The sequence below is a fragment of the Dromiciops gliroides genome, chromosome 3 (genome assembly GCF_019393635.1).
Source record: "Dromiciops gliroides isolate mDroGli1 chromosome 3, mDroGli1.pri, whole genome shotgun sequence".
Lineage (NCBI taxonomy): Eukaryota > Metazoa > Chordata > Mammalia > Microbiotheria > Microbiotheriidae > Dromiciops > Dromiciops gliroides.
In genome coordinates this window covers 38,541,787-38,555,005 of record NC_057863.1, presented here as the reverse complement: position 1 = coordinate 38,555,005, position 13,219 = coordinate 38,541,787, and the positions used below count along the sequence as shown (strand labels likewise).

Sequence of the window (13,219 nt, the reverse complement as noted above, 5' to 3'; positions counted from 1 at the left end):
GGGAGACTTCACAAGACCTATTTCTCAGATTTATTTATTCATTAGACTTAAACCTCCTTCCCCAAACATCTTAAAGATGTTTGTCAGATCGTGTCTAAAGAAACTTCTATGTTCCATGACACTGGTGAGAGCATTCCTTCTCCCCTGACTAGTTGTAGTTTATGTATGGAATACCCCCATTTTGGGGACAGGAATAATGGAGATGAGAACTTTGTATGTAGATCGAGGCTGCATTATAAATCACAGTTTTGTCATTGATTACTATGCCCCTAGTTTAGTTACGTACACTTTATGCTATAGAATGAACCAATATATAATTTAATTCTCTATTCTGTTCTTTGTCCTTAACATAAAACGTTTTGGTATCAAGCCCTTGGTTGAGGACATAATATTCAGTGACATTTTTTTCCCAAAGGAAAATAGGATTTGTCATGCATTATTTGGTACCATTTTTGTAGGAACATAGCCTACCGTACTTGGGCCCATGGACTACCACATAGTCTGTGCCTTGTATAAGAAGACTAGAGATGAGAGCATCAGGAATGGCAGAGAGAAAAGAAAAAGAAAAAGGCATACCAATGCTAGAGTATTTTACCAAGAAGAGCCTCTCAGTAAATATTTGTTGAGTAAGTTCGTCTTTAGGTTGAGAAATGAGATTGAGTAGAAGATAGATGTAAGCCGGATCTTGGTCAAGACAAAGAGAAGTGAAGGGGAGTCCTATCTGTGCTGGGATGAGATAGGGAACAATGAGAAATGTGTTTAGAAATTATTTCTGGACTTTGAGATGTGGCTTATGAGAGTGAATAGGAGTCTTCAGGCGGAGAGATGAATATCTACAGGGTGGAACTGTAGTAGACAAGGCCAACGTTTAGCTCGGAGCTACACCTACAGTACATTTGACTGTAAATTGTGGGTAGGTTTACTTGGTGGCAACCATTCCATATTCCTCCAGTCAGCTCCTTTCTGGTTACATGTTTCTTAATATTCTGGGGTGGTTTTTCTTTTGTGTGTGTGTTTTGGACACCAAATTTGTGTTTTCACAGTCACCATGACTCAGAAATGTACATTTGGTGCCTTATTTCCATGGGAACAACTGGCAAACGTGGGTCATTGGCCAAATTGTATAGAGAAGATTGGCAACTTTGTGGTGGAATTTAGTTTTAATGATAAAACTTGGCCACATGCTGTTGGCTAGGGCAGCCTTATGTGTCATATTGATGAAATCAGTTAATTCTGTTCTGCCATTATCAGGCCTTTCTTCTAGAGCAACTGATTGAAAGTTTAAAAAAAAAAAGACAAGAAAGAAACTTAATACCTTAGTTAATACTGCTCCTTTTAACCGGTAGAGGAGCATTGGAGTAGCAAAGGTCCCTCCTAAGCATCTGAATTTAAGGACTGGAATCTCCTAAGATCTCTTCCATCTCTTGAAATTTGGTAAAGTTGTACAGTAACCATTGTAGACAGACTGAAGTCCATTGCACTTCTAAAAACCACAAGGGGAGCATGTCAGCAAGTTCTCTCTCTCTTTTTTTTTTTTAAAGACCTCCTTTTAGGCTCTTAAGTTATGAGCTTGCTACTTATCCCCCCCCCCCTTTTTTTTTTTTGCCATTTAAATGACAGTATTAAGTACAGTTCTTCCAGTGGAAAGAATCCTTATATATTATTTTCTACATATTTTAAGCCACCGACAATGGGCTATCTCAATGGAGTTGGGAGAAAAGTGCTTTGTAGATGTGGCAGGTTAATATAAATGTGCAATATCATTTCTCTACAAGGAGGGCAGCTGCTCAGATTGTTTTTGTCTTTGGCCAGTGTTAAGTTAGGGTGAACCTTATTTTGTATTTTTACTGGGGCATGAAGATACAATCTGTTTAGGCTACAGAATTTTTGAAAAATTACTTTTTAATTATATAGATATGAGTACATGCAGTTTTTTTAAAAAAAAAACACTGTAGCTTCAATATTACCAGCTTTTTCCAGTAGAATTAACTGCATTTTTATCTAACTACACCTTTTCCAGTCTTTCTTTTCACATCTGTTGTTATAATAGTTTTTGAAATAGGTTTTCCTAGTCAAGGAAACCGTCTTTAGTCAGTGCAACTTTTTTTTTTTAGTTGGTGTGTGTGTGTGTGTGTGTGTGTGTGTGTGTGTGTGTGTGTGTGGCAATTGGGGTTAAGTGACTTGCCCAGGGTCACAGCTAGTAAGTGTTAAGTGTCTGAGGCCGGATTTGAACTCAGGTCCCCCTGAATCCGGGGCCAGTGCTCTATCCACTGTGCCACCTAGCCGCCCTTAGTCAGTGCAACTTTAAGGAATTGTTCCTTGGATTACATTTGTGTTTAAGAACCATGGATCATATGACCATGAGAGAATCCTAATAATTAGTTATTACCCATTCTATACATTTTAAAATATTTTACTTCAAAGGGAATCTTCAGACTCTTGAGGTGTCCTTGGAACATAAAAGCTGCAATGATTGTGTGTATTTCCTCTCCTTTGCATCTTCAGAGAACTCATCTTAAGTACATAGTTTTAGGCCCCCCACAGTTAAATTTTTTCCTACTTCCAGGCACTGGGTTTGAGGGTTTTGCGGTGGCTTGATGAATTGGAATGCATATAGTATATATCGTCTGTGCCAAGATAAAGTAAGCAGAGATTGACTTCATTTGCCATAGTGTCTTTTTTTTTTTTTTTTAAGCGAGGCAATTGGGGTTAAGTGACTTGCCCAGGGTCATACAGCTAGTACGTGTTAAGTGTCTGAGGACGGATTTGAACTCAGGTACTCCTGACTCCAGAGTCGGTGCTCTATCCACTGCGCCACCTAGATGCCCCCATAGTGTCTTTAATGTCTGCCATAAGGGTGTTAGGAACATATTTGATTATCTTAACAACTGATGAACACGACTACTTTCTGTTAAATTCTAACAAGCAAATCAGATGATTCTGCATTGTTTATTATTCTCTACTAGTGCAATTCTGCTTTGGACTTTTTAAAGGATTTTTTTCAACTGTCACTGATGCTTTTCTATTTGGCCATTTGTAGGTGTCTTTTTTAAAAATTTTATTATTTTTTTAAAGACTATCTCTGTTGTGTTTGAACTATTTGACATTTTTTTCAAAAGCTATAATTACCCCTATCTTAAACTGGCTATTACATGAGCTGACTTAACACCTCCACTTCCATCCTGAACTTTAAAATTAATTTACTGTTTTAGAACTAGCTGCTACTACATACATAAATCTCTAGAATTCCTCCATTTAAAATGTCCTTGACAGTTTTGGGAAGTGAAATGTTTTAGCCTTTAGAACTAGGTGAATAGCTGGGGTTTGAGGAAACATTTCTTGACTTGACCAAAGTAAGAACCCACTTTGATGTTGTGAGACTGTGTTTCTGTAATAAAATTTTTCTTTAAATTTGGCTACTTATTAAGGGAACTGTAGCATCCAGTGTGGTATATTTCAGAGGAATAGTCTCTTGAGTTTTGATTTGTACAAGGTTGTCTTATGTATTTTCCTGAATCTCCTTTCAGGGATGCCCTGCGTTACTGGGTATCAGCCAACTAATGTATAGGTCAACCTGATTTTTTTAAATTAGTATTTTGGCCCATAATTATTATCCAGGCCAGCCCATGTTGAGCTGCCTTTCTCAGCAGCTGCAAGAAATAAGCAACACAGCTTCCTCCAACTTTTATTTGTGCAGCTGCTGCTAATGGGCTGAGATCACCATTGCTTTTCCCACCCTAGACCAGTAAGAGCTGATTTTAGCAGCAGGCTGGGCCAGGCTTAACTGCCTATAGTGGGGCTTTGTGCAGCTGCTCAGAGCTGGGGTGGAGAGGGATCAGCTGTCGGTATCCCTGACATCAGTATGGTTTTTTAAGTCTTTAAAGTTGTGAAATGACAAGGCTCTCTGAGCATAGAAGACTGAGCAGACGTGCAGAATTTGTGATGTAATCAAATAAAGCTTAAACTTAATCTGATAAGAGTTTTACTTAAATAGATACTGTGTATGATGCCAAGGAAAAACTATTTTTCAGAAATTTATTTCTGGTGACTCTGGTGAACTGTACCAACCTCAGGTCTCCCATCATATGTCACACCATCATCATGGGTGATGCCTTCAAAAATGTCACAACACCCACAGCACTGTTTCATAGCCCTCTGAAGGATGAATGTTGTAAACCAGGGAGTTAATCAGGCAGGCGTATGTTAAACACCTACTGTATGCCAAGTCCTTGGCTAAGTTGCAAAGATGCAAAGATAAAACAAACAGGACCCAATACGTATAAAAGGAAATGTAAGTAATGGGAGGGGAGAGGGACCTGCAGCTCTAGGAATCCGGAAAGGGCCCAGTAGAAGGGGTTCTTGAGCGGAATGCTGAAGCAATCTAGAGATTGTTTTCAGTCTTTTGCTTATGAACCTAAACATCAACGTGAATATTTCAGAAATAGAGAAACTTGAGCTGCTGCTGTGTAGAGTTAGTTTGGTTTTTAAACATGGTGAACCTAGGGATCAGGGGCAGAGGGAGGGTGAGGATCTATCTTAGGCATGGGGAAGCCTCCACAGTGGTCCTAAGATAAAAAATAGGATATTGTGTATGAGAAGAAACAAGTAGGGCAGTGATATGTTGTGAGACAGAGAGGTAGGCTGGAGACAGAATGTCAAGAGCAGAGGGTTTGTATTGGATCTTGAAGGTAATGCAGGGCCCCTGGAGGATTTTGAGGGTGACTGTAACCTTGTACTTTCAAGAGAGGACCTTGGGAGCTCTGTGGGGAGGGACTTTAGGAGGCTACTGCAATAGTCCTGGGAGGTGGTGAAGGCCTGAATTAGAGAAGGGGATAAATGTGAGAGCTGGAGTGGAATTAGAATTGACAGGACTTGGCAACTTATTAGCTATGGCAGGGGAAGGAGAAAAGGGAGTTGATGATGACTCTGGGCTTCAGAAGTCGGCTGGGTTGGGGAGGGGAGTGGGGATGTGCAGTTAGTTAATGAGTTCTGTTTTATAGCTTCCACATATCTAGAGGGAAATGTCCACTGGGCAGGGGTGATGCAGGATTGAAGCTCAGGAATCCCACAGGGAAGGGATAGATATATTTGGGACTTGTAGAGAAATGATCATTTAACCTGTAGGATCTAATGAGAGCCCACTTAGAACAAGTAGAAAAAGAAGACATAGTCTTGGGGTGATACACATAGAGTTTGGCAAAAAGGACACTGATAAGGGGTGCCATCCAACAGGTAGAAGGACCAAAAGAGAGCAGCTACCTAGAGAAGGAATACAGGAAGTGATCAGTGGTGTATTGGATGAGATCTGAGAAAAGGATATTGGATTTGGCAATTAGGAGATGGTTGGTAACTGAAGCAGTTTCAGTTGAGTGATGTTAGCTGCCAAATTGCAAGGGATCGAGAAGAAAAAGAGAAGATATATGCAAGGTGAGTAAATAGCTTTTTGTAGGAATTTATCTGTGAAAGAGAGGAGAGATGCAGTGCAGATACACGATGAGGGAATGGTAGGAGCAAGTGAAAGTGTAAGGATGAAGAAGAGCTCACCATTTTTATAGGCAGCAAGAGAGGGGAGCCTTGGAGAGGGCGATGGTCAAAACTGGAGGAGAGCTTGATTGTGGAGACTGCTTGCTGGGTTAAAAAGACAAATGGTAATACTGGAGGATAGTATAGGGAAGAAGGATGGTGTAAAGGGATTTTGAGATGTAAAGTAGGGTAGGAGTGGGGGCTCCAAGGAAGAAGGGTGTGTCTGTTTTCTTAGTTAAAGTAGGAGGCAAAGTTCTCCAAGGGAAGGAAAGGGAACACTTGGGAAGAGGTTTTGGAGCTGCTGTAGGGAAGAATAAAGGATTTCTTTTTAGCATTCTTGACCCAATTGAGAATAGGTAGCACCACAATCTAGCAATTGTGGTTGTATGGTGTGTCTTTTGGCACCATTTAGCAACGTCACTGATTTTTGAATGGAGGAGGGTGGATAGTAGAAATTGTCAAGGATTGGTGTTTGACAAAGAATGTGAGATTAAGACAATTAGAGTCAGAAAGTTGGACTAATAAGACTAAATCAAGATTGGGAGAAAAGTCAAGCCAATAAATTCATCAGATTTGCACTGTGGCTTCAACTATAAAGAATGAAATGATTATTATTCTCAAATCCATTTACATTTTAGTGGGGAAGACACATCCATAGAATAGGTACAGAATTAAACATAAAGACAGTCAATAAAACTGAGTTTGGGAGAGAGGGCAGTGGCCGTTGGGAGGGTCAGAAAAGGCTTTAATTAACAGATTGTGCTTGAATTGAGTCTTAGAGAGAGGGACTCTGAGGTAGAGGTGAGATGACGTGGGGAATAGCCAGGACAAAGGCACACACAGACACAGAAGATGGAGTGTCCTGTATGAGGAACAAAGGGAAGACCATTTTATGGGATTAGCAGAGTATGGGAAAGGGGAAGAATGTCTAATGAGTCTGGAAAGAGGATATGACCAGCTAAACAGAGGAGTTAGTCTTTGTTCGTAGAGATAATAGTAAGCCACTGAAGCTTGTGTAGTTGGTGACATGAAGAGATTCTACACTCTAGGAAAATCATTTTGGTAAATGTGTGTAGCCTATACTGGAATCAGGGGAGACTGAGGCAGGAAAACCAATTAGAAGGCTGTTGTAATTTTCTAAACAAGAGGTGACAAGGGCCTGGTCTAAGCTGGTAGCTATATGAGTAGAAGAAAGGGGGAAAAGAGATATAGCAAGATTTGGTGATGGATCAGTTGTGTAAGGAGTGAGGGAGAAGGAGCTGAAGTGACAAATCTGGGAGACTGGAAACATGGTGGTATCCTTGGCAGAAATATGGAATTTTGGAAGATGAATGGGTTGTTAGGGAAAGATAATTTGCTTTGACATGATGAGTTTGAGATGTCTACCAGGGTCATCTGCCACAGAATGACAAAGGGACAATGGGAGGGGTGGGGAGACAGAGACAGAGAGACAGACACTGACCCTCATGATAGTGCCACAGTTGGGGAATTTCATGAAGGATTGGGAAGGAGCAGTCAAACCACTAGCAGGGAAATTAAAATTAGAACACCTTGCTGGGAAGACCTGGAGAGGATGGGCAACATCTGGAGAAGATGGTCAGCAGCATCTGATGCAGTAAGTAGGTCAAGGAGCTTTAGCACTGGAAGAAAGGACAGTGGGAGGTGGACTGGGGGTGGAGAGGGGAGAATAAATAGCAAAGAAGCAAAGGCTGTCAGTGATTTTAAGAAGCAGGGGTTAAAAGAAAAACCGTACATTATGAAAATACACAGAAGAGATCAGAAGGAAGTTGAGAATGGGGCAGTCAGTCATGACCTTTTCTCTTTTGCACTGTCTCTCTTGATAACCTTATCACTTCCCATGTATTCAGTGGTCATCTCTACAAATGTCTCCCAGACCTATATATCCAGCTTTAGTATCTCTTCTGAGCTTCAATCCTACATCATCAGTTCTCTATTTGAAACTAAAAATGGATGTTTCAGAGATGTCTTAAATCCAGCATGTCTCATACTCCTCTTTTCTCCCCAAACTATCCTACTTATAAACTTCCACATTGCTGTCAAGAACACCATCAACCTTCTAGTCACCATGGATCACAGCCTTACTCTGATCCATGACTCCTCACCCTCATTCACCCCCACGTCTAGTCTGTTTTCATTTCTGTCGACACAGAAAACAAAGTAATCTCAAGAGGAATGTGCCCTGACAACTGTGGGACCTTAGAGTCATTCTTCAAGTATCCTTTTGCTACTTGTGAGGCTTGCTTGCTTCTGAGTCCCTGGACTGAAATAAGAAGAGAATCATTGTAGTTTGATATCATCCACTGATGTATAGGCACTCCTATATGCATTAAGAATACAAAGGGGGGGGGCAGCTAGGTGGCACAGTGGATAAAGCACTGGTCCTGGATTCAGGAGGACCTGAGTTCAAATCTGACCTCAGATACTTGACACTTACTAGCTGTGTGACCCTGGGCAAGTCACTTAACCCTCATCCTCCCCCCCCCCCCCCAAATACAGGGGGACCAAAAAAGGTACTCCATAAGACTACAGAATGTATTGTATTCCCTCCCCTCCTGGAACCTCCCAAATGACCACCTAACAGAACATCTTGAAATTTCAATCTGGTAGCTGCTCACTGCCACTGTTCTCTTGGTGATGTGTCAGAGGAGAGGCAATTTCAACTGACATTAGTAACTCCTTCCTCTATTCTGTCCAAGAGCTAGTTCTTTACTCCTCTCCCCTCTCCCTCCTCACTGCACAGATCTCAAGGCTTAGAGAGCATGAAAAGCAGGGGTCTACCCCAAAACATTTGAGGGTTGCTGCCTTTTTGCAAAGATCCTCTGAGCCATTCTTGTGAGAAGGAAAAAAAAAGAGCTGAGCTGAAATCACCTCTCCGTGCCATTGTGTTCCCGCTCAGGCTGTTAGAATATGAACCACAAGCCTGCTCTTAGCATTGTAATTTGCCCTGATCTCTATCAGTATGGGTCCAGAAAGGGAGAGGGGACTGTTTAAGGAGTGCAGTGTGCTGAAGGTCAAAGATGGCACCAAGACACAGGTGAAACCCTGCTGACTAAGTGTTGCGTAAGAAATTAATTTAAAATATATTTAGCATCAGTTGGCACTGTTAGTAAACATTGGTGACACATAAAGGCAGTAGGATTCTTCCTTTGTATACTTAGAAATGGAGACAGACCAGACAGAAAAGAGCCTGCTACCTGCAAACACTAGTGTAATTCTTTAGGTGAGAGATATATTATTTTAAGGTTGCATGTGATTAGGATAAATATTTACTGGTAATTTAAAAATAATCTATGTCTTACATAAAGTGCAGTATAAAGACAATCTGGCTTGTGTCAAGAGCATGGCTTCTTACTGAATTATCTGTTTTTAGTTTCAGATGTGTACAGATAGGCCCTTTTAATGCCCAATAAACAAGTAATTAAAGGTACTGAGATCTGAAGGTCTAAATTGCATTTAAAAAGAAGTAAAGTGATCTCTTAGGGTGCTCTCTCCTTGTGCTTTATATTGTAGTTATTTGTGTCTAAATCTGGCCTGCCCACTCTGGGCTGGCAGGGGCTGTGCCCTGTTCATCATTGTTTTCCACCTACAGTAGCCCAACAGTCCTTGGCAAGAAGCAGTCAGTAAGTCTATGTTGAGTGGGACTGATTCTTAACACTGATGAAAGGAAAGAGCCAGAATTTCCCTGCTCACTTGGGCTCTCTTACTGTACTTTTAGATCCTAGATAATCTTATAAAACAAGATTTATTTTGTAATGTACACATTTATTATTTAACATTTAGTTTGCATACAGAATGATTTCTAAGAGCTTAAAAACAGTTTTCCTTCTTAAGAAATGGCATTTCCTTTTTTATGTGAATAGGTTGTTCTTAGCAAACTTTTTATTTCATAATTAGTATAAAAATAAACACTGATTGATCATCCCAAATAGGTTTTATAATTAATATGAATAAAATATAAATGTTTTACTATGCCACATAATAAGCTCAGTGGAACATTTAGCAAGCCAGTGAAGGTCCCCAAGCCTCAGTTTTCTTTATCTGTAAAATGAAACATTTGTAATAGACATTTGCCAGTTCCCTTCAAGCAGTAGAATTTTGTGACTTGTCTCTTTTCATTGATGCATATAACTCCTCCCAGTTCTAAGACCTTCCAGCTTATATAAAATGCGAAGATATGTAACTACATATGATATAAATATAAAAAATGGTAATAAAGCCTTTAAAGAGAATGGAGACTAGAATTGTGAAGATGAGCATATTTAAATGGCATTTTAAATATCCTTCATCAAAAAAAAATTAATCTCAGGGAGAGGCATGATTGGGATTATTAATGTTAGGAATGTGATTTGCCATGAAGTTTTATAATTATTATTTACCTCAATAGTTTGTTTAAAATGTTATAAAATTTTTTCATCCTGTCATTTATTATTTTGCTTCTCAGGAAATATATCCTTATGACTTTCCTCTTGTCTTTAGGGTTTTCTCATTCAGCATTTACCTTTGGTATAGAAAGCCATATCAGCCAGTCTAATATCAATGGTGCCCTGGTTCCACCTGCTGCTCTGATTTCTATCATCCAGAAAGGCCTGCAGTATGTAGAGGCAGAAGTCAGTATTAATGAGGTATGGTTGCTTTTCTCTGTATTCCACTCAAGTGCCATATAAAAATCATTCCAGTATCTGATTGATTTACTTTACATCCTTATTGAGGATGCTGATGCCGACTATTCTCTGGAGGGGTGGGGGGTCTATTGCCCATAGAAGGCTCACTGGGAGATGCCAGGCAGATGTTTAGGGCCTTCCTCATGTGGCCCCTCCCGTGTGTTGTCCACATTGGCCAGACTGGACACATTCTGAGCCCAGACTACCCTGGACTTTTCTGCCTCTTTGTTGGGTCACACTGTTTTCCTAAGTCTAAAAGTCCTCTCTCACTGTCTCCTTTACGTATTGAATTCTTTCCAAATTCACTTGTTTCCTCCTCCATAAAATGTTGCTTCCTTGATTTTCCCATAGACCTCACATAGTAGTTTGTTTCATATCCCTCGAATGTTCTTAGATAACTGTATTATCATTTGTGTTTGTGTCTTATTCTCTTGGACTGTAAGGTCTGTGAGGGGAGGGTTGAGGATTTTAAGCAGAGAATCTAGCACAGTTTTGTCCTCCTAATTGCTACTTTCTATATATTTGTTGAATGATCTCCTTTATAAAAGATTTTTTGTATTTATATAAGACTTTGATTTTTTAAAAAAAATGACCAGTCATCTAAAAGAGAAATCTTTCTGGAATACTAAAACTGCTGGTCAGCGGATTTGCTAGAGAACCATAGACCCCTAGTTAGAGGCTCTCTTTTATGCTTCTGCCCATCTGTCTCACACATAGGCTTGTTTTAACTCTGCAGGCTTCTCTGGCAAGAGCATTTCCCGAATAGGACCTGAGTGTTGTGAAATTAGATGCGGGCTTGTTACTGCAGAGATTGGATTTGAAGTTCTGACTCAGTTTTGTTTCTCCAAATGTTTTTAGAATAAGACAACCATATTTTTTTCTTATTATTGTTTCCTGCCAAGAGTGTTCATTCTAATACATAGATTAGGGGAATTTCACTAAGTAATTAACCTTGAAAAGAGTCAAGTTGTGTTAGCTGTAATTTATTTCTGTAGCTGAAAAATCCTCTAAGAAAGTGGTTTGCCTTTATAGTGCCCCAGTATTCTCAGTTAACAAACCCAGGTATCCATATGTAACCTCAAAGGAAATGGATGAACTCTTCAAGCTTCGAGCTTTATAAAAAAATGCCATTAAGCTAAAAAAAAAAAATTGGAGTTTAGGAGTCAAGAGAATAGGATTCTAATCTGCTTGTAACTATCCTATTTGACCTTAGGAAAGCTTCTTAGCCATTTGAAGCAATAGTTTCTTTGGCTGTAAAATCATGGAATTTCGCTAGATCAACCTTTTTTTCAGGACATAGACCCCCTTTGATACACTTGGAAGCCTATGGCCCCTTCCCAGAATCATGTTTTTAAATGCCTAAGATAAAATATATGAGATTACAAAGGAAACCAAATATATTTAAACAATAGTGATTAAAAAAAAAAAAGAACATATTTACAGAACCCAGGCTAGAACCCAGATAAAACAATGCACTTCTAGTATGAAATTCTCTCATTATAGTGAATTGTCTTTTTTTTTTAGTGAATTGTCTTAAAAGATTATTTTGAACAGACTGAACTTAAAAAAAAAACATTCCAGTGTGTCTATAGCTTTTTTTTTTTAAAGTTCTATTGAAATGCCATTATTGTATTTTTGTTGTCAATGCTACTCAGTTGTGTTCGACTCTTCATGACCTGATTTGGGGTTTTCTTGGCAAAGATAATAGAGTGGTTTGCCATTTCCTTCTCCAGCTCATTTTACAGATGAGAGGAAACTGAGGCAAACAGGATTAAGTGACTTGCCCAGGGTCACACAGCTAGTAAGTGTCTGAGGATGGCTTGCATTTTATCCACTTTGCCACCTGGCTTTCCCTGTTATATTTTACTCAACACTAAACTATAATGAATCAAAATAAAAATTGGTACAGTGCAATGAGTGCTGCCTTTGGAATTGGAAAACGACCCCCGTTTGATTACCAGATCTGTCATTTAACTCTTCTTGTATGTGACCATGGGTAAGTCACTTAACCCCACTGGGCCTTGATTTCTTCATTTTAGAATGAAGGGATTTGGCCCATTGGCCCCCGAGATTCCTTCCAGCTGTAATTCTGTGATATCCACCGAAAAACATGCATCTGTACATTGACACCTGAATCTCGTCTTTTAGGAACAGGCATTGAGTTTTTAGCCATGTCTAAGCCACCCTAAAAGCACTTAGCTGAAATTCAACCTCGTCAGTCGGGGTTTTTATAGAATAATGTTAAGTTCCTGGAGGGCAGGGACTGTTCAGTTTTTGTCCTTGTAAGCTTCTTACGTAGCACAGTGGCCTGGCCCATAGCAGGCACTTGATACATATGGGCCGGTTGATTGCTTGGTGTCTTTCCTTCCCTTCCTTCCTCCTTCCATTCTCCTTCCTCTTGGGAACCCTGACATGTGCTCACTAGAGCGTGATCAGAGTCCTTTGGTACAAGGTAGATCAGTGTCCACGTGGGATTGTTTTCAGTTCTAAAATGTTCACAAGTTCTCAGTATAAGAACAATTTATCCTTTATACTGTCATCTTTTTCTTCCCCCTGACTTTTCAAACTTAGGACGGTACCTTGTTTGATGGACGACCTATAGAGTCTTTGTCACTGATTGATGCTGTGATGCCCGACGTGGTACAAACCAGACAGCAAGCATACAGAGATAAACTTGCCCAACAGCAGGCTGCAGCTGCCGCTGCCGCTGCCGCAGCCACAACCAATCAGCAGGGTTCAGCAAAAAATGGAGAAAATACTGCAAATGGAGAAGAAAATGGAGCCCATAGTATAGCAAGTAAGCCGAGACCTGGGCACAAGCTGAGGGAGAACCCAGGGGGTTTTAGATTGCATCCAGTGGAGAGTGAAATTCCTATGTGGGTCAGTCAGCATAACCAGAGATAATAAAACCAATGCTTCTTTCAGTCCTTTTAAAGATTTGGAAGTGTACTCAGATGGTGGCTTCATTCTGGCAGAAGATGCTTTCCCATGGACTGCCCCTGTCAGCTTCTAAA

At 40.0% G+C, this 13,219-nt stretch overlaps 1 protein-coding gene across 3 annotated transcripts in view; it reads left to right on the top strand.

The window, feature by feature from the left end:
- The window catches only part of TBL1XR1 (TBL1X receptor 1), a 148,838-nt gene that overhangs the window by 115,881 nt on the left and 19,738 nt on the right, over positions 1-13,219 (top strand). For all 3 annotated transcript variants that reach the window (XM_043997163.1, XM_043997164.1, XM_043997165.1), the window contains 2 exons: positions 10,021-10,166; positions 12,777-13,002. In XM_043997163.1, the coding sequence (XP_043853098.1) occupies positions 10,021-10,166; positions 12,777-13,002 (372 nt within the window). The remainder of the gene's footprint in view (positions 1-10,020; positions 10,167-12,776; positions 13,003-13,219) is intronic.